Consider the following 21,004-nt stretch of genomic DNA (forward strand, 5'->3'; position numbering starts at 1 on the left):
TATTATGATTATTATTATTTATAATTTATATCTCACACAGGTATCAATTTTATTAAAATATTTTATTATTTGTGCATATATTATAATATTATTCCCATTCTCAGTCTTAAACTGTTAAAACTATTTTTTTTATTTATTTATTTTTTTTTTTTTCAAGTCTGTTGATTAGTTAAATATATTTTAATAAGATATAAGATAAATTGTGCATATATTATAATATACCCATTTCCAGTTGTAAATCATAATTATTGGAGAATTAGTATACATATATTTTTTTTCTTGAGTTGAATTATTAGTAGTTTATACTCTCTTTGATTATCTCTCAACTAAATATATTCAATTTTTTATCTTATTTTTTAAATTTAACATCTGAAATCTAACCCTCATTCTATTTTTCGCTTATCTAAAATTTTTCACAAAAAGCCATTTTATACTTTGTCATCATAATACAACTCTGTTAACAATAACAACAACAATGCTTTCATAAAAATTTTTAATGCTTACTCCCTGGTTTTATTTTGAACATTATTACATTATTAATTTATTATTAGAACTGTGTGCTTAATAATATGTATATACTACTCCATAACTTCTAACTCTGTAAAAGTTTTAATCTCTTTAAATCCATTAGATATCAATACCCCACAGTATACTATGGTTTAATTGTATTGTTTGTAGACTATAATTTGATAGTTTTAAAATTAAAGGTTGTTCTACATTAATATAATTCTTAATTTATTTTTTATTTTTTTATATCAGCTTAACTCAAACCAATTTTCAAATATTTGTCATTTTTAATATTATTATTTTACCACAGATTTACAATTTGAAAATCCGCTCTGCGGTGAAACTGAGTAATTGTTTATTCTCAAAAATAATAAATTATTAATGTTATGTTTTAGTGTAAAAACATTTAAAATAACATAGTAATGAGAAAAAAAGGTTTACTTAATTTTTGTTTTGACACATTTTAATTTTTTAGAAGTTTTCTTTGCACTTGAACTAATTTATATGCACACTAACTTAAAAAAATGCTCATACTTTAAACTACTTTTTATAAAATACTTTACTTAGTTTAGGTTTAGTTTATGCATAATTTTCTAAGTTTGTTTTTTCTCCATGTAATATCTAAATTTGTACAGACATAATTATAAAACAATATATATGACATAAACTAATATAGTTTTTTTTAGGTATACATTTTCATTTTTCAATCATTGATTTTGTCAAACTAAGTTAACTTTTATGCTTTGCATATCAATACACACATTTGCTGTTTTTTGGAGCTACCTATTTAATATAAACTAGACTTAGAGATAGTTTATAAACATTGACACACACTCAGACTATCACTATTTGAAGACTTCAAATCTCAGGCCAACTAAGTCATTTTATAAGTTTTTGGCTAGAATTGTTTTTTGTATACAAAAATATCAGGAATGTTTTTGTTAATTCAGGCTGGCTTTTTTGCTTAAAAGAGTGGCAAATTAAACTTATGATGTAAGTTTTGCTCAATCCAAAGTGTTAGTTTCAGTTATGATATATTTTATTATATATCAAGTTCAAGCTTTGATCTTGAAAATTTATGCTTAAAAATTTTGGAAAAAAAACTTGAATTTGAGAATTTTTGAAAAAGCCTGGAGTTTCAAACTATTTTAACATGTAAAGTAGTGAAATTTCGATTTGACACATAAAATTTAGCAAATAAACATTTCTTTATAAAAAAATATACTAAAGTAGCTTAACAGTGTTTTTTAATGTAGATATACATTATAAGACACTTTTTTAAACTTTAATTAAACTTTATACTAAAAATAAAAGAAGAAATTGTACTTCTAAAAACCTTGGTGCATTGCACCTTTACTTGTAAAATTTCACCGATTGTTGTGCTTCGTGTTTGAACTAAACCAAGAAATTGTACTAAAGTGTCAAAGTTAAAAAACATCTCTAATAAAAATTCTTAGATGAGCAATAGTTTTTCTATCAGTGCTCTCATCTTAACATATTGATTAAAGTCATAATTTGATTTATGCGACTTTATAACCTTAACGCATTTCCTAAATAGGACTTTTTGTTGTCATTGAAGAAATAAACAAAAGTTTTTCATTACTGCCAACAAAAATTCTTTAAAAAAGATTTCAATTATAAACGGTATCTCATTATTAATAATAAATTTTGCTATCATATAACTTGCCTTAACATTTTTTTTCTGATAGTTCTGTAGTTACTGAAGATAATCATGTGCTTTGTTGGAACTGACTTTGGTGAATTGTTTTTTTATCGTTTCTCGCAATAACTCCTAACTAACGTTTTTTTTTGTTGCTCGTCTTTTATTTTACAACTAATATTTTTAAATTCTTATTGCAGATAAAGAATTGCTGTAATGCTTAATAAAAAAGAGGTTTTTCTCTTCGCTAATGACTCAATTAAGTTTTTTACTTTTGTTAAAAATGTTTAAGAAAGTTAATTGTCCATTCCAGCTGACTTATATTTTTTTGGCATGTAATTTGTTTACTGTTAATATGTTTCGTTAATTCTTTATGTTGTGAACTTTGTTTTAACTGGATTGCTACACAAACAGGCTATTTTAAAAGCTTGAAAACTCAGATGTGTGTGAAACTTTTATTTCAAACACTTTAAATAAATCTTAGAATTCCCAGAATAGTTTTTATGACTGTAGTTTAGTTTACTAATTGTAGTTTTTTCTTGTTTTTTTACGCTTTGTGTACTTTTTAATGATGATGATATTTTTACTAGGTACTTAAGCTTGATTTACAACGATTTACTAGCTTTTTAAACTTTTAATGAACTTAGGCTGGTTTGATACAACTCCGACATTTTTGATTTTTAAGTGACAACCATGTAAAAGACTAGTTACTTATAAGATATTTTATTTAAGTATTCGAGAATCAATTATGTTAAAGAATTTGTTCCACCTTTCTATAATACAAACAGGTATTAATTTTATTAAATTGACTAATTACTAAACTTTTTAATGAATGTAAACTATTTAACACGCAAAAACTTTTTTTTGAAGTAAATATTCTTAGAAATATGAAAAAAGGGGTTGATAATATAACAAATATATAAAAGTAACTAATAAATTGTCTTTCAAATTTGGTTTTTATAGAGAGTTAAATTGTATGTAAAGTTACAAAAGTATTAAATTTAACTTAGTAAGTGCTTATGAACGTACATAGTTTATTAACACTTAAGTATATTAGTCAATGTAAATTTTATTCTAATTTTATTCAATTTAATTCAAATAGTCATTCTATGTATAGCTAAAAGTTATTTGAAATTATAAGGTGAATAAAAGTAAAACTTTTCTCTAGTGTGACTAAAACTAAAACCAAAAGATTATTCAAATGTCACTAAAACTAAAACTGCGGCCCGCGAAGACTTTGTAAACTTGAAATTTGGCCCGCGACCACCAACTGCCTGCCGACCCCTGGTTTAGACTTAGATTTATATGCTTGATTTATAATCTAATTTTGAATTACTACTGTATCAAGGATATTTGCTTTTTATTAAACGTTAGTTAAAGTATGTACTACAAATAAAACAAATGCCAAAACTAAACTGTAGCATTAGAAAAATCAAAGCTTATTAAGTTCATATGCTAGCTCTGAAAATAATTTTGTTACAATAAAAATAAAATACTAAGTTGTTTTCAAACAAAAACAGGTTTATTTGAATGTTCAAAAAAAAGAAAGAAAAAAGTAAGAACTAAAAAAAATCGAAACAGTAAAAACAAATTAAATTTAATGAAAAAACCATAGTTTAGTATATTATTACAATCGTACAAAACTCATGTACACCTATGTCGTATTCACTAAATTAAAGTTGAAAAACTTACAATTTTGCACACTTTTATGTGTTTTACAAAAATAGTTTAAAACTAACGCAAAAGTTTACATTTTATTTATTTTATTTTTCTCAATCAACTTCTTTAAATCAACAAAAAAAGATTGTATAAAATCTAAAAATATTTGGCAAGTATATTAGGTTTAATTTTTAAAATTCATTCAAGCCATTGTGTGCAATTCATTTTTTTCATCTTTCTCTAGTTCTTCGCTTTCACACTGTTAAAATAATGAAGTTATAAGTTTAAAAGTAAAAAAATAAAAATTATATAAAATAAAATTCAAGTTGTCTGTATAAAAATTATTCTTTTAGATAGAAACTATAGTTACTAAACCTTCTTAGAAATAGTTAGGGAAATTATTGACTTTATACATATTATTTTTGTAATACTCGAAAAGGAGCTTAAAGTTTAATTTTCTAAACATAACTTGTACTTTCTATTTTTAAGATCTGTCCACATACTTGATAACTTTTATAACTACTGCCAAAAGGTATAGTTATATAAATATTATAAGTTTAAATTAATATTAAAGAAATATTTTCGAAAAATCAAAGGATAAAGGTATTTAAACAGAGACTAAAATTTTATGTCATGCTTCTAACACCCAAAGGAAAAGGACATACTACAAACGATTTAGAAAATAAAACTAGTTTGTAAACAAACTAATTCTGAAGTTTAGTTTTCAGAACTACTAGTTTTTTCTCAGACTAAGAATAAAAAAAATCATCAATAGTGCTATAAATGTTATTAGTAATATTTAAAGACTTCTAAGAAAGTTTTCAAGCAACCAGCGGAACACCTTATGAGCTACAAGGAAAGTTGTTAAAGATAAAACACTTTGAATAAAACACTCTAAGAACTTGCTTTTAAGCATTTTATTAAAATTGACAATATTAAACAAATTAAAGTTTTTATGAATTAAGTGTACCACCAGAGTTTTTCAAACACATATGTTGCTTTCATATTGTTTTCAAGGATAAAAAAAAAAAGTGTTATGCTAACTAAAGGGGATATATATTTATGAGAAGGCTAAAATTTATGATGGGTTTTCGCCATGCTGCTAACAAATTACTTCTTTAAACCCTTCACACCAATTTAAATACCAACACCAGCAGTAAAAGAAGACTAAAATAAAGATAGAATGTCAAAAAGGTTGAGTAAATAAACAAATTTAAATGACATGCTACTCAAAGTGCACATACTTAGATATTTTAAAAAGTACCCCTAAAATGCCATGCGTATCACACACAACATTTAATCGAATTACTTTCATATACTCTCCGGTATTTACCTCCCAAAATATTTCGTCCTCGTACAGCTCCTCGCTCTTCATCCTGTCCAAGACCCGCACGGACATGATGAAGCCGGTGAACAGCCCGCCAGCTATTGCGATGGCAAGTGATGCTAATAGGGAGTAGATCTGGAACGCTGCCTGGCCCTCACGCTTGATCAGGCCGTCGTAGCTGGAAGAAAATTTATTTTTGTAATTGTAGTTATTTTTTTAGTTGGTTGCAAATGAAACACGTACTTAATTAATGTTATTTTGTAATGTAATTTGCAATAGTTTATAAGATTTAAAAAGCACACACGTACGACAAATTTTGTACCCGTTCCTACGAAACCATGTTTAGTTTTAACCTATGTTGGTTTTAAATACAATTTTTTAATTAATCACATAGATTCAAACAGCTTGGAAAAACATTTCTAATTTTTGTTCGGAAATTCACTGAACTGCTTTGAACTTTTTAAGCTTTATGTTCTTAAAAAACAGCTAGAAGTTGATAAACACTCACCTATCAAAATAAGTCTCTCTGGTGGCTACGGATGCCACGATCGCGCTGATGCAAGCTCCAAGGATTCCCGGCATGCCGTGAAGATTGTGGACGCCGCAGGTGTCATGGAGGCCGATCGCCCTTTCCAGTGCTGGCTGTGGGTTAAGTTAAAATTATAATTGCAAAATGATACAAACCAAAAGATAAAAGTGTGTTTTGTAAACACATCTCAACAATGATATAAATAAAAAGTACATGAAAGTGTACGGTGTATATATCATAATGAATATTTTTTTATCTACTTAGGAAATAATTAAAAAAAAAATCTCAGTGTGTAGAATATTGAAGATAACTTTACATTTTTTTTTAAAGTTTAATAAGTTGTTAAGCAGTATTAAATTAACTTCGTTTCAATTACCAACTTAAATGCAAGCGCTACAGTTGCAGCTTTTAATTAAAAGTACTTAAATTAATATATTTCTAACACACCTGAATGTAAACGTATCCGACAACAGACAGTATTCCGGCTACGGTTCCAATCAACAAAGCTCCGTAAGGTTGTACGATGAAGTCAGCTGATGCCCCCATCGCAACACCTCCTGCTATGGCCGCGTTTTGAATGTGGACCTGTTTGAAATAAGTTAGAAAAATATTATAAATATTAGTAATAAGTTATGAACAGTTAAATTAATTGTTATAATCACCGCAACATCTCCTGCTATTGCAGCGTTTTGTATTTGAACCTGATTAGATGAAAAAATTTAAACTGTGTTCAGAAAACTTTGTTCTATATTATTACGTTTTATTTTTAACATAATTAGAAACATTAGTTTTGTCAATGACTTAAGATTTAGACCTTGTCTGAATTGATGTACTTTTAGAAATTTATAGCAGCCTTTAGACAATGAACTTAGTACGAGACTTTTAAAAGCATCAGTGGTCCATCAGGTGCAAAGAAATATTTATTACAATACACAACAATTGTTTACAATGAAATAAAAAAATGAAGTTTAATTAAAACTATTTTAATATTTTAATTCAACGTGATGAAACTTTTTTTAGAATAAGAAAACTATTTAGCATACATATTTATAATGTCTAAACACAAATGTGAATACCCTTTGTTTATGGTCGGCTAGTGTTGAGTTTAGAGAAAAAGTATGCAAAACACCAACGTAACAAAGCAATGTGCTTACAAAACATGTTGAGAGTACAACTAGAACAGCTGAGTACCATGCCGCAAAAATGTTTACATTGAGGTTTAATTTCGACGTGTTTTAAGTAGCAGCTATGTAAGCTTAGCTGGTGAAAACCGTTCAACCTTAAATCACGTGCGTTTTGTTGTTTTAACACGAAGTTAAGTGGCTCAACTAAGAAAATACTTATCAAGTTAATTTTTTTTTCTATTTGTTTGAAGTAGTGCCGGTGCTTCAATTTAGTTCTTGCTTTTATTTACCGTTAATTAATTTTTCCCAACTACTTTGTAAAGAAAAACACTAATCAAACAACCCTATAAGGTTAAAATAACTGTTGTTAACTGTTGATCTGAAATAAAAAAATTCTGATAGTTTAATATCCCATAAACCAAGCTGATATTTAAAAGATGTTTTTTTTTCAAAATAAACTACTTCTACTCATAAAGCTCGTATTTGTTAGCATTACAAATTAATTTTAATTGCCTTAATATATGCAAACGTTCTCATTATAGTTATTCTAGGTAGCATATCATGTCATACTATACAAAATTTGTTGTTGATAGAATTGTGGATTCAATTATTACTTAATATTAATATATTATGACATAATACAAACATTATAATGATATACCATATCAAACTTGTTTTCTTTGCTCAATAGTGATGACATAGCAAACGTGGTAGAAGTGCAAGCGCTCAGTGACATAATGGTGTTGATTATTGCTCGGTGTCTGTCGTTTCCGGTCGCTGGTCCCGCGTTGAACGATGGCCAGAACAACCACAGGAACAAGGTACCTAAAAATAAATAGTATTATTGTCTAAAAACATTACATAGCAATAAAGTATAAGTAAAATAATTCTAGTTGTGATAAAACAAATATTTTTTCTAGTAAATTAACTTTTAATGTTCTAATTTATTACTAAAAAAATATTTTTAAACTACCTGTTTGCTTATTTGTCGAAAAGCTTTAAAGTAAAAATATTCTTGGTAAAAAATATATAGTCTAAGCTTTATAAATCATTTAAAATACACGTTGTATACTTTAAGTTCTGATAGATAAAAAGATATCAAAATCCGAGCGATTAAAGCAAAAAAGATAATTTATTTTAAAAAACATATTATATTTATAAACTGACCGATCATGGCGAAGATATCTGAATGGTAGACGGATCCTTCTTTTTCTCCCTTGGAAGGAGAGAATTTACCCAACACAAAGGAAGCTGCAAGTCCGAAGTAAGCTCCGAACATGTGGATGACAACCGAACCACCAACGTCAGAAAGCTGTTAGTATTATTTTATAGAAAAAAAAACAAATAATCTCAGAAAGCTGGAGTACTATTGTGGGTTTTGTCTACACTTACAAACATTGTCTGTAAAATAACTTTAAGTAAATGATATATCATGAGTAGATTTACAAACATTAAAAAAAAAATTGTATTCTATTGTTTAACATAACATAAAATTTGATTCTATCACAAAATCTGAACTTTAAAAAGAAAAAAAGATTTTTTCATGTTATTTAAAATATTTAATAAAAAACTAACTTTGAATCCGTTAGTGACGTATATGCTGACGTTGTAGAAGATGACTTCGAGCGTTGCCATGACGAGCAGTTGTGTGGGTGACGTCACGCCCAGGACGGCCCCGAATGAAATCAGGATGGCCGCCACTGCAAAGTCCGCGTGCAGAAAGCTGTTAAAATTTTATTATTATCATTATTTCATTATTATCCATTCATTTTGGATTCATTAGTAATCCAAGGTTGGATTCATTAGTAATCCAAGGTTTTTCAAAGTAGGTAATATCGATTCTTTCAGGCAATTTGAAAGACAATTAAATGGGTAATTAACCATTGAAAGAGTCATGTCTAATGTAATTGGGCAAAAAATTTTCACTGATTTAAAGTAAAACAAAAGCTGTAAGCGATCAGCTTTTGCGTTTTAAAAAATAAAAAAATATTTTATGCTTTAAAAAAGACCAGCGAAAAGTCAGCTTTACATTTAAATACCACCACTCACTTGTGCAAGCTCAACTGGATCTTGCCGCCTTCGCCGATGTTTGCAAACCACCCGTTCACCAGCAGCGCCCACTGGATGACGTAGACGGTGAGGAGAAAGTTGAAGCCCACCGAGCCGAAGCCGTGACGCTTGAGGAAGGTCATCAGGAAGCCGAACCCGATCAGCATCATGACGTGCACGTCCTGGAACACTGTGAAAACATTGTGACGTCATAAAAAGCAAAAATATATTTTTAAAGATAATAAAATATAAAATATTAGAAATACAAAAGTGATATCATAAAACATGAATATCGAAGTATAGAGGGCTAAATACTTGCGGGTATAAATAATAACTGTTAGTACTTTTTAAAAAACTGTTGAAATTCTTTATTGTGACGTCATAAAAAGTAGTGTTGAGGTGGGTAAGTAAGTATTATTGTATTATTGTTATTAAATGAGTTTATACGTGGTTTTTACTAGTTATGATACAATTTTTAGTTTTAGGAAAGTCATCATTACGTGCACGTCCTGGAACACTGTTAAATTATCGTGACGTCATAGAAATTGTATTATCGCGTAAAAGTTAATAAATGTTAACAGTATTGGTACAGGTGTGCGTGACTATGGTATTTTTTTTTATAATGTTTTTAAAGTGTCATCGTGACGTGCACTTTTTGAAATGCTGGAGAAGATAATACAAAAACAAATGATAACAAACACTGGTGAAAAAACTACATTTTTATGATAATGGAGATGTATATAAAACCCAACTATCATCATGACCTCCAATTTCTGGAACACTGAAAAGTATTTTGATGTCAAAAAAAAGCAGTGTTTGGGTGTATAAAAACATTTTGCTTTTTTTTAAGAAATCATATGCAAGGTTACATTACTAGTTTTTATGTTCGAAAGTATTATAACCGCATTTCAACGTGAACTTCCAGAAATCAATTAATAAATTGCGACATAGTACAACATGATATTTTTGTGTTGACACGTCATCATCTTTTTTTACTTTGTACATAAGTCCAAAGATTAAAGATTTTGAACACGTGTGTGTGTGTTTGAAAAACGCTATGAACTCATTTGGAAGGCAGCGAAGTTCATAACGAGATAATACTTGAGAAATAACATACATGATATGACGTAATAATTAAAATTTTTAAATACCAACAAAAAGTTTTATCTTTCCTATTTATTTTGTGTTAAGTAGAAAAAACTTTCAAAAAAGTTTATTAAAGGTAAAAATATCACTAATCGTAATGATTTTTGTAGATAAACAAACTCTAAAAGATTTATGAAATATTTAGATAAATAAAGCTAATTAATATTTTGTATTCAACAGAGAAATGTTTTTGTGTATTTTGATATATAACTAAAACTTTTTTTAAAACTAATAAATTTGTAAGTTATAACATTACAAAGTTTTAAGAAATTCAGTATTAATATTTTGTTCTTAGTGTTTTGTATTCAACATAGAAAATTTTAAGTTTGACTAAATCAAATAAAATTTTAGATGATTTGAAAACTATTATTTAGTAAAAATTAATATTATTTTTCTACTGTTTTGTACTTCACAGAGAAAATTTTGGTCGTGACTTAGGCAAATAAATATGTAAATGATAACAAAACTAAAAAATTAATAAATTTCTGTTAACTATCAATCAGTATACTAATTTAAAGTACAATTTGACAAATGAAAGTTAACATGAGTTTTTTTCAACTCTGGTTTTTGTCAATTAATTCCTGCATTTAAAAACTAGTTTTTACCTAAGGGTATAATTTATCAAGTTAAATGTAAATCCTTTAAATAAAATCTTAAACGTACGTAAAGTATATTTAATAAACATTGTCTAACTGTTCTGTCAAAACTCAGCTTTTTAATCCTAAAGCGTTATAAATCTAAAATTAATTAATAATATTGACAAGTTTAATTTATCATCTTTTTATAAGCTTTTAATAAATCACTTTACACGTGTAAGCTTTTCGACCAATAAGATTTATGCTTAAACTTAATGATTTTCATGTTTGGTCTCTCTATAGGTGTGGCAATTTGTGCTAACTTAGTTTACCGGTTTTAAAATTATCAACTACGTGTATATAAAATATTATTAATGAGAAGTTACTAGGTTAATTTGAAAAACTTACATTTAATTTTTTCAAATGAAAAATTAACTCTATCACAAGACGTTCAAGTTTTGAGTAGTGCTCGTATTTATTAGAAAGATTTATAAAAAAATACCGTTTAAGTTTGTTTAAACAAAACTCACCGAAATTTTGAAGTTTTAAGTTAACATTTTTATTAAACTAATAACAATTAAGAAGTATTTTTTGTGATGCAATATTTAGAAATGTTGAGCAATTTACACAATTTTTAATTCTGAGGTTTATTTAGATTAGTTCGCGATAAAACCTATTCAAAATTTTAAGCCTTTAGTAATGTTAAAACTTATCAGAAAAAACGTTTTGAGCAAAAAGCTTTGCTTAAAAGCATGTAATTTAAGTACGTTCAAACGAGCTTAATAAAATTTTAAGTTCTTAGTTTAAGTTAACTCAATCCAAAATTGATTTGATGAAGTAAAAAGTAAAAAAAAAACAATACTTAGAATTGTTTAGCAACTTAGTTGTTTTGATTTGTTTTAAGCTATAAATACGAAGATTATTTTGTGTAAAATAGATAAATTCGCCATGAAACGTTTGAGGCAACTTTTTAGTTGTTTACAATACTTTATCATGTTAAACAACACAAGTCCACTAAATTTCTTTATGTGATCGATAATAAAATAAACAGTTTTTGTTACGTGTTTCTTGTAAGACATTCAAGCTTAACCGTAATTATTTGTAACACTTTAAAACTCAAAGTGTAATTAGAACTAAAATTTAGTGTTTATAACTTTAATTTGTCTAAAGACTATTTACGTAAATAAGCACAGCTTTAACAAAGTTTTTGATGTGTGTAGTTTGAGTAAAATAACTATCCGTAAATATTTTTACAAAACTTGACATTTGTAACTAAATATAATAAAGCTAAACTTTTTGTACAAAAAAACTGTTTCGTTTTAAATCGCTTGTGGCAAATTTCTAAAGATGATAGACGTTTATTGGAGTTTTTGTTTTAATATTTTAAGGCAAATTACTTTTTTGAAAAGTTTAGGTATAGTTTTACTTGCAGTACATCAAAATTTATAAGTTGTTAGTAAAGTGTTATCAATAAGTACCGATTATATTAAATTTTGATGCAAACAACAAAACCAACTTGGGTAAAGCTCTGCATCTTCGATGTTCTTAGCAGATTGATCGGTGAGATCCGATTTCTTTGGTCCGGTGTGAAGGGGGTCATACTCCACGAAAATTCCAAACAACACTATGAAGATGACCTGATGTTACGTAAAAATTTTATTATGTAAAACGGCGGTTAAGAAATTTAGTTGTAAAAAAACATTAGCTATAATTGAACTTGCATTAAAGTTTACATGTTGTATAAAACACAAATTATACAAAAACTAGGTTAAATTATAGGTTGTAAAAAACATTGTATATAAAACTATGATTGATTTCATACTTTATTACAAATATTAAAAAAAAAATTACCTGGGTAACTAGAAGGACTCCAGATACTAGTCCGCGTGTGTTTCTGTGAATAAAGTAATTAATATTTTTTTTATTGTTATTTTCAAATCACCACACGTGATAACAAAAAAAAAAACACCCAATTAAAAGTAAATAACAATAAAGTTTGATAAGTTAGACGTTAGTATATATTTCTCGGTTGTAAATTAAGCAAAGATATAATTTCTATATTAAGACTTATCACGTAGAAAAGTCGCAAGAAACAATAGTAACCGTAGACGGAAGTTTTCGTCGCGCGCTGCAGTCTAGTGCGTTTTATACGGTGGCGAAAACAATGCTAAAAACAGCTAAGATCTTACCATTAGTGTCTAGGTGTGTAAACTCATTTGTTATATTTTTGCAAACTGAACGTTTATTTAATTGCTTATTAATCGTATTTAATGTATTTGTTCTTAGTAAAAGATACGACTGCTTAGTTAACTATTTTATAGAAAAAAGTTTTCAAATATTGTTTAATTATTACAAACTGTAGTTTGTTTAAAGCGGAAGTTTTTATTGATCTGGTAAACTTACTGTTTAACTACTTATTGCTGTAAAAGTTTTAATTCCTAGCTGTCAAGTTAAATATTTGTACATTTAAACGAAGAAGCCTTAAAATTAAAGTATTTTTTATTACACTTTAGAACTGAATGATAAAGTTGCGTGCTTATTTACATTTGCAATGCTGTACTACCTGTTTTAATTTATTTACTAGGGGTAAAGTTTTATCTAGTTGTTCTGATATTACAGAAAGTTTATTGTTTCAAAGCACTTAGAACTTAAACTTGAAACTTATAGACTTAGTACTTATTTATTTCAAAACAAAATAATTTTGTTAAAAACCGATTTTTATTGAAAGATATGAACTATTTATCTGCAGTTTAATACATGTACTAGTTATTAATTACTTTCGGGCGTCAGTGTCTTAACGACTTTGTATTACTTATATAAACTTATTGTTAAACTTTTATTGCGTTACGCCGTTTCCCTGCAGAGCAGTTCATCAGACGCTAAAAAAAGCTGAAAACAAAAGTATACAGGGCGATGAATTGGAAAATAAAAATACACACATAAATGAAAATAATATTTACATTTGAAATATGAGTTTTAAATAATATGTAGTTTACAAAAGTTAAATTTTAAAGTTAAGTTAAATTAAAATGAAATATAGGTAAGTTTAGTTTAAATAATTTATTAACTATAGATTTTATATATTTTGAAAATTTATTTACTAAGCATTTAATATATTAGGATTTTGAAAAAATGTAAATACTAAGATTTGTAGGGGATTTTTAGAAAACAGAAATGGTCTTTTTACGGGAATGTTGTATATTTAAAACAAAATCTTTACACAATACAAACATAAATACAATGTAACAATATAATTAAATAGAATGAAATAAACTAAATAAACTAAGTTAATGCGATAAAAAATAAACTAAAAGTATTCCTTAGGGTAATGAGGGCATTGCGTGACTAGTTCATTTCTTTTATTAAGGATTTTTCTCTGGTTAGCATTTGCTATAAACAGTCTTTCAAGGTTACATATCGAGCACATGAAGTTTGGTTTAAATCTGCTTTACACGCCAACTGTACACAACTCGCCAACTACATGTGGAAATTATATGAAAAAGGCGAGAAACCCACTATTGAATGGAAAATTCTCCGACAGACAAAAAGCAGATTTAAACCAAACTTCATGTGCTCGATATGTAACCTTGAAAGACTGTTTATAGCAAATGCTAACCAGAGAAAAATCCTTAATAAAAGAAATGAACTAGTCACGCAATGCCCTCATTACCCTAAGGAATACTTTTAGTTTATTTTTATCGCATTAACTTAGTTTATTTAGTTTATTTCATTCTATTTAATTATATTGTTACATTGTATCTATGTTTGTATTGTGTAAAGATTTTGTTTCAAAGTTACAACATTCCCGTAAAAAGACCATTTCTGTTTTCTAAAAATCCCCTACAAATCTTAGTATTTACATTTTTTCAAAATCCTTATATATTAAATGCTTAGTAAATAAATTTTCAAAATATATAAAATCTATAGTTAATAAATTATTTAAACTAAACTTACCTATATTTCATTTTAATTTAACTTAACTTTAAAATTTAACTTTTGTAAACTACATATTATTTAAAACTCATATTTCAAATGTAAATATTATTTTCATTTATGTGTGTATTTTTATTTTCCAATTCATCGCCCTGTATACTTTTGTTTTCAGCTTTTTTTAGCGTCCGATGAACTGCTCTGCAGGGAAACGGCGTAACGCAATAAAAGTTTAAAAATAAGTTTATATAATTCATATCTCCCACCAAGGATTGATAACTCTGTCTAGTTCTGTTTTGTATCAAAAAAGACTTTGTATTACTTATCTACTTGTTTTATCAAAAACTTAAGGTTATATTGCTACTTTGTGAAAATTTCCTTTTCAATTTTAAACAAACAAAATGCTTTTTAAAAGTTTTTTGTATTGAATTATTGGCTGTACTTTAGTTTTATGCTTTTTTTACGTGTATACAAGCTTTAATTTGTATATATCGTTTTGTTACTTGATGTGATAAAAATTAATCATTTACGTTTAAAACAAAAACTTTTAGTTTCTCAGTTTATTTTTTTGTTAAGTTTTTTTGTTAAGTTCACACAGTAAATATTAATTTTAAAGCCATTTCGTTACAACCTTTATATATTATGCGAACTGAAAATTCATTTGTACAAAAATATATTATTAATCTACGTATAAATAAATTTAGTTTTTGAAATTAATTTTTAAAAGTCGTCTAGAACTTTAAATTAAAACTAACGTCATTTTGCTTAAATTTTTTTTTCTTGAAATTGAAAATAACAACTACAAGTAATCTGTTGAAATTGTACAAACAACAAATTCTGACTCGCTTTATACAATTTCAAACCATAAACTTTTTTTCTTTTTTTCAACACATTTTTTTCAGTGGACCCGCCTTTTTTTGTATCGAACCGTTAAGTTTGAGGAAAAAATTTCTCTTTTAAAAGTGGGCTGGTCTTTTTTGAGAAAAAAAGAAGAAGACAATGTTACGTATACTATATCGTACGATAAAATATGCAATAAAATGAGACAAGTTTTTTTTTTGCTGCAATTGGGGAATGTTTTTTTACATAAAAAATAAGGGTTCGGTCCTTAATCTTTTTTAAGTAACCAATCAGAAAAAGACTACATTTAGTATCCTATCGAACCATAAAATATGTAAGAATTTGATTTTTTTACTGCAATTAGAGAATGCATTGCGTTGGGTCTTACTCTTTTTTAACCCAATCAGAAAAGAGATTACACAAAGTAAAAAGTTATGTAAAAAATATTGCTTAAAAACCGGTAATGTTACGGGGTTTAATATTCTTTTGCGTGCTTATTTTAGTATGCAATACTTTTATATAAATGTAATTTAATATAATATAATAATATTCTTCAATAATAATTTTAAACTAACATAATTTTACTTCTTCACTTGCGTCTTACTTTATGTTTTAAGTTTCTTAGTAAGACTTAAGATCGATTGGTTTTTTGCATAAACGAAATAAAAATATTTTAAAACCACTAAAACACTGGTTTAAAATGTTTTACGACGTTCCTATAGTTTTAAGAGTTATATTAATGTTGTTTTAATTAATAACTTCAATTGTTATCATTTTGTACTTTTGTAGAACTTTTTTTAAGTACTCCTAAGACTATTTTCAATAAAAATTGAAAAGAAAAGTTTTCGGTTGTTTTTAGTAATAAACTAGTTAACTTACTTTAGGTCCATGTAAGCATTCGTACATCGAACTTTTATACTAATTGTGAAGTTTTGCAACAAAAAAAAACATGTAAAAACGCTTTCAATACTCGACGACATTTACAAAACTGTTATTACACAACAATAAATAAAAATTTCAATTTATCATATTCATAGTGGTTTAGATAGATTTAGACCGAAAAATACAAACAAAACTTTATAAATATAACACGACTTCCCTGTAAAATTATTATAGAAGCTTTAAACAGTGTTTCAAGGTTTAAATTAGAAAAAATATATTTATTTAGAGAGAGTAAAAAATTAATAATATTTTTTGTTGCAAACATACTAAACTTCTTATTTCAATATACAGTTTACTTTTAAAGTTGTGTACCTTCCAATGAAAAATAAATAGAGGTTGGTATACTTGACATTGAAATCATACAAATAATCTTATCGTTTTAGAAATTCTAGTTTTAAATTATTCATTGTTTTAACTTATCAAAAACGGATACAAAAAATTACAATAATTTCGGTAAAAAAAAACCTTTGCAGTTTAGTTCACGAAAGTTTATAAGTGTAGAAAATTTGATAAAACACTTAGTAACCGTCAATCTCGGTTAATAATTTATGCCAAATTGAATATGTCAATTTAACTTTTAAGTTTGAATACACTTATTTTTTGCTGCAATTAAATAATGTGTTTTTATAAAATAGTGTTTGGTCCTATTCTTTTTTTTAAAGCCAATCAGAAAAAGAAAATTTTGTACATTATAATAAAATGTTTTAGTATTTGTAATATTGCTTTTTAACATAGCCTTTAAAAAAATGACAAAGTTTTTTGATTGTGTTTAGAAATAAATTATTTTAATTACTTAAGACACATGTAAACATTCACACACTGAACTTATACATTAATTACAAAACTTAGCAAAAAATAAATAGCATGTAAAGTTGTTTTGAATATTCAACGACATTTATCACACTGTTATTACACAACAATAAGTAAAACTATCAATTAATCATAATTATAGTGGTTCAGACTAAACAAGTTTAAACCAATAAAGACAAACAAGACTTTGTACTTTTGTTACGACTTCCATGAAAAAAATATCATAGAAGTTTTAAAGAGTACTTTAAGCTTTGAATTAGAAATACTTATCTTATTTAAGAAAGAATAAAAACAGCAGTAATGTTTTTATAATGCAAATATGCAAAACTTGTTCTTTTAATTAACGGTTTACTTTTAAAGCTAGTATACCTTCCATTCCAACATAAATAAAGGTAGTTTATTCAGCATTGAAATTATACACATAATCTTATCGTTAAAAAAAATCATTGTTTTAATTTATCAAAAACGGACATATGAAAGTCACAATCAAATCTAATTGTTTTTTCCCCTTTGGATGCACTTGTGCTTTTTGTGATTATTCTATCCATCTAATTTTTTTTATACAACAGCTATGTTAAAATAAAACCCTTGCAGTTTAGTTCATGTAAGTTTATGAGTGTAGTAAATTGAACAAACATTTAGAAACCGTCAATTTCAGTTATTAATTCTTGCCTAATTGATTCTGCCAATTTAACTTTCAAGTTTAGATACATTTAATTTTTCTTCGTTGCGTTTGATAATGTGTTGTTATAGAATAGGGCTGGGTCTTACTCTTTTAATTTTCAAACTAATCAGAAAACATGTATTTTGTGTAGTGTAGAACGAAAAAATGTGGAAAAAAAGAGATTACTTTATTTTGCTGCAATTTAAAAAGTGTAGTGTTATGTGCAAAACTTACGGTTTAGTCTTTTTTAAACCAATCGAAAAGAAATTTCATATACTTAGAAAAAATGTTTATAAACGGTGCTTGTACAAAACTTTACAAACTTTTTTGTGGGTTTTCGAATATGCAACAGTTTTGTATCAGTCTTAGACTACTACTTTACAAAAGTGTTTTACTTAAAAGTATATAATCGGAAGCTTAATTCTTTCTGCAAGAATGAAATAATATTCTTTTAAGAATCATTACAAGAATGTTTAGGTAGTTTTTAAGACGTTCACGTAAACTTAGGAATTAAATTGAGATAAGTGTTTAAATTGTTATGTTTTTGTAACTTTAAGGAAAAACTTTTTTTGTAAGTATAAGGCTTATTCTTTTTTTAATATAATTTAAAAAAAAAAAATTTTTTTGATTGGATAATTATAAACTGTTTTACTTGCTTTGAATACATGTCATTTATTATGATAGTTATATTAATTTATGATTGAAGTCTAATTAAATGAAAAATACAACTAATTTATAAATTATTCATCGCTTAAAAAAATAACAAACGTGTTTGCAAGCTTGAATTTTAACAATATATTAGCTTTTAAACTTTTATACATGTTACAAATTTTTTTTTAAAAGTTTCTAAGCCCTGAAAATACTTTAAGTACCCAGGAAAAATTATAAGATCAAATTATGCTACAAAAAGTAACATACTTAATTTATCATAATCATTGGTTTTAGATTAAACAAAATTCTACCAATAAAAAAACCGCCAAACTTAACTTTAAGCACCTAATTCGACTGCAATGAAAAATACATTCCAAAATGTGAATTAAATTCAAATTCAAAAAAAATAAAATAAAAAGAGAAAAATATAAATAATCTGTTTGTTACTGTAAACAAAGGTTGTTTGTTTAATACACGGTGTACTTTCAGAAAATTTTATACTTTCAAATCAAAAATGTATAGGGGCAGTTATGTTTAACCATGTAATCACAATAATTTTTTATTCACTCTGAAAAGGATAGATGTTTAACTTCTCTAAGTTTTAATTTATAAAAATTAGTTGAAAAATTGCAATAATATTTCGTTCTATTTACCCTTTATCTGTTGATGTGCATTTATCAAAGTAATCTATAAATAAAGCATTATCCAGTTTTTACTTTCAACTACTTCAAAAAACAGAACCAATTTAAAAACTTAAAAAACCTTTGCAGTAGAATATATTTCTTTTTTTAATAAACTTCGTATAAACATTCAGTGAATGCCATTCTCAGTAATAAAGTTATGCCTGATTGAACCTGCCATTTTGAATTTTATGTCAGAATACACTTAAAATAAATTAAATACAAATTTAGCTGAAACTTATTCAACTAAACTTATGTGATTTATTGGCTATGTTACGAAATTAAATAAATTTTATTTGGTGTTTATTCCGATTAACATTGTATTTGTTTGTTTCTTTTAACAACTTTTACGTCTGTCTAACTTTGTAAATGTTTTGGACATAAATAATATTAACCTGAAATTTTTATGATTTGTAGGCATTTAATATTTAATAGAAATGACGCAAAACTAAATCATATTTTTAAAAAATTATTAAAAGACTGTTTTGAAAAGTCTTAGGAAGTTCTTATCGTTTGACGACCTAATTTATTCATTATATAAAAATACATTTAACTATCAATCTTGTAACCAAGTACTAGGTGTATTTATGAAAAGAAAACTTTTTAATATTTGTAAGATTAAAATTTAAAAAAGCTTTTTAAAAATAACAACAACAATTTTTCGTTTGTGTTTTGTAATAAACTATTTTACTCACTTTAGATACACGTGAACATTCATACACTGAACTTTTATACTAATTGTAACGTGTTGGAAAAACAAAATAACACGTAAAAATGCTTCAAGTATTCGACGAAATTTATAACACTGTCATTACACAATAAGAAGTAAAACTTTCAATTTATCATACCCATAGCAGTTCGTATTAAACAAATATTAACCAAAAACGATAATTTAAGCTTTTAATTCGACTTCCAAGATAAAGTTTTAGAGAAGTTTTAAACAGTGTTTTAAGCTTTAAATTAAAAAAATGAAAATTTATGAAGAAAGTGCAAAAACAGCAACAATATTTTTTTGTTGCAAATATACAAAAATTTTTCTTTTAATATACGGTTCACTTTCAAAGTTTATACACCTTCCATTTAAAAAAATGTACAAATTAATATACTTGACATTGTAATCAAATCATACAAATAATTTTATCATTTAAAATATTCAAATAAAAAAAACTTCTTTGTTTTAATTTATTAAAAACGGCATATAAAAATTACAATAAAATATAATTGTATTTTCCCTTTATAAGCACTTGTGAACATTCCATGCATTAAATTTCTAAATATAATTTTGATTAAAAAAAATCTTTGCAGTTTAGTTCATTAAAGTTTATAACTGTAAAAATTTAGATAAACAGTTGGTAACAGTCAATCTCATTTATCAATATATGCCTAATTTAATCTGTCAATTTAACTTTTAAGTTTGAATACACTTAAATGTTTTTGCTGCAATTTAGAAAATGTAATGTTGTGTACAAAAATAGGGTTGGTTCTTACTCTTTTTCTTATAAACCAATCAAAATAGAGATTACATGTATCCACTTGGAAAATAGTGTTCAAAAAACAGTTTTGTTCGAAGCTTCTAAAAACTTTTGCATCCGTTTTTGAGTGTAAAATAATTTTTTACATTACAAATAAGTAGATATTACGTAAAAGTGCTTTTTTAAAATTTTTAATAAAAAAAAAAAAAAATTAGTTTCAGTTTAAATTTTGTTTTCATTTTAAATTAATTCTATTCAAATAGTTTATTTAAAAAATACCAAGAAAATTTGAATTACGTTATGTTAATTATAGCAAATAGCTTTACTAAATATTTTAACGGATTAAAACTTGTAAATTAACTACTCAACATATTTAAAAAAACATTTTTAGTAACTCTGTAGTATAATTTTATATTTGAAAACGTATTTTTTAAGTAAC

General features: G+C 26.1%; 1 protein-coding gene across 1 annotated transcript; it reads right to left on the reverse strand.

Annotated features, from left to right (window-relative positions):
- Positions 1-3,673: 3,673 nt before the first annotated feature.
- LOC145829500 (ammonium transporter Rh type B-A-like) lies at positions 3,674-15,341 on the reverse strand. Its single transcript, XM_082937315.1, has 11 exons — positions 15,262-15,341; positions 12,428-12,470; positions 12,093-12,213; positions 8,856-9,045; positions 8,382-8,529; positions 7,974-8,118; positions 7,468-7,631; positions 6,130-6,267; positions 5,662-5,795; positions 5,160-5,331; positions 3,674-4,085 (listed from the first exon to the last, which is right to left on the reverse strand). The coding sequence occupies exons 1-11, from the start codon at positions 15,264-15,266 to the stop codon at positions 4,029-4,031; spliced, it is 1,317 nt and encodes a 438-aa protein (XP_082793441.1). The 5' UTR covers positions 15,267-15,341; the 3' UTR covers positions 3,674-4,028.
- Positions 15,342-21,004: the final 5,663 nt, after the last annotated feature.

This window comes from Thalia democratica, chromosome 2 (genome assembly GCF_965202585.1).
Source record: "Thalia democratica chromosome 2, ktThaDemo2.hap1.1, whole genome shotgun sequence".
Taxonomy (NCBI): domain Eukaryota; kingdom Metazoa; phylum Chordata; class Thaliacea; order Salpida; family Salpidae; genus Thalia; species Thalia democratica.

What these genes read in the sequence shown, in the direction of transcription:
- LOC145829500 (XM_082937315.1), bottom strand. An exon ending in TCGGATACGTTTACATTCAG is followed by an intron (nt 5,796 to 6,129) that starts GTGTGTTAGAAA and finishes CTTAACCCACAG; the next exon opens with CCAGCACTGGAAAGGGCGAT. An exon ending in AGAGAGACTTATTTTGATAG is followed by an intron (nt 5,332 to 5,661) that starts GTGAGTGTTTAT and finishes ATTTTCTTCCAG; the next exon opens with CTACGACGGCCTGATCAAGC.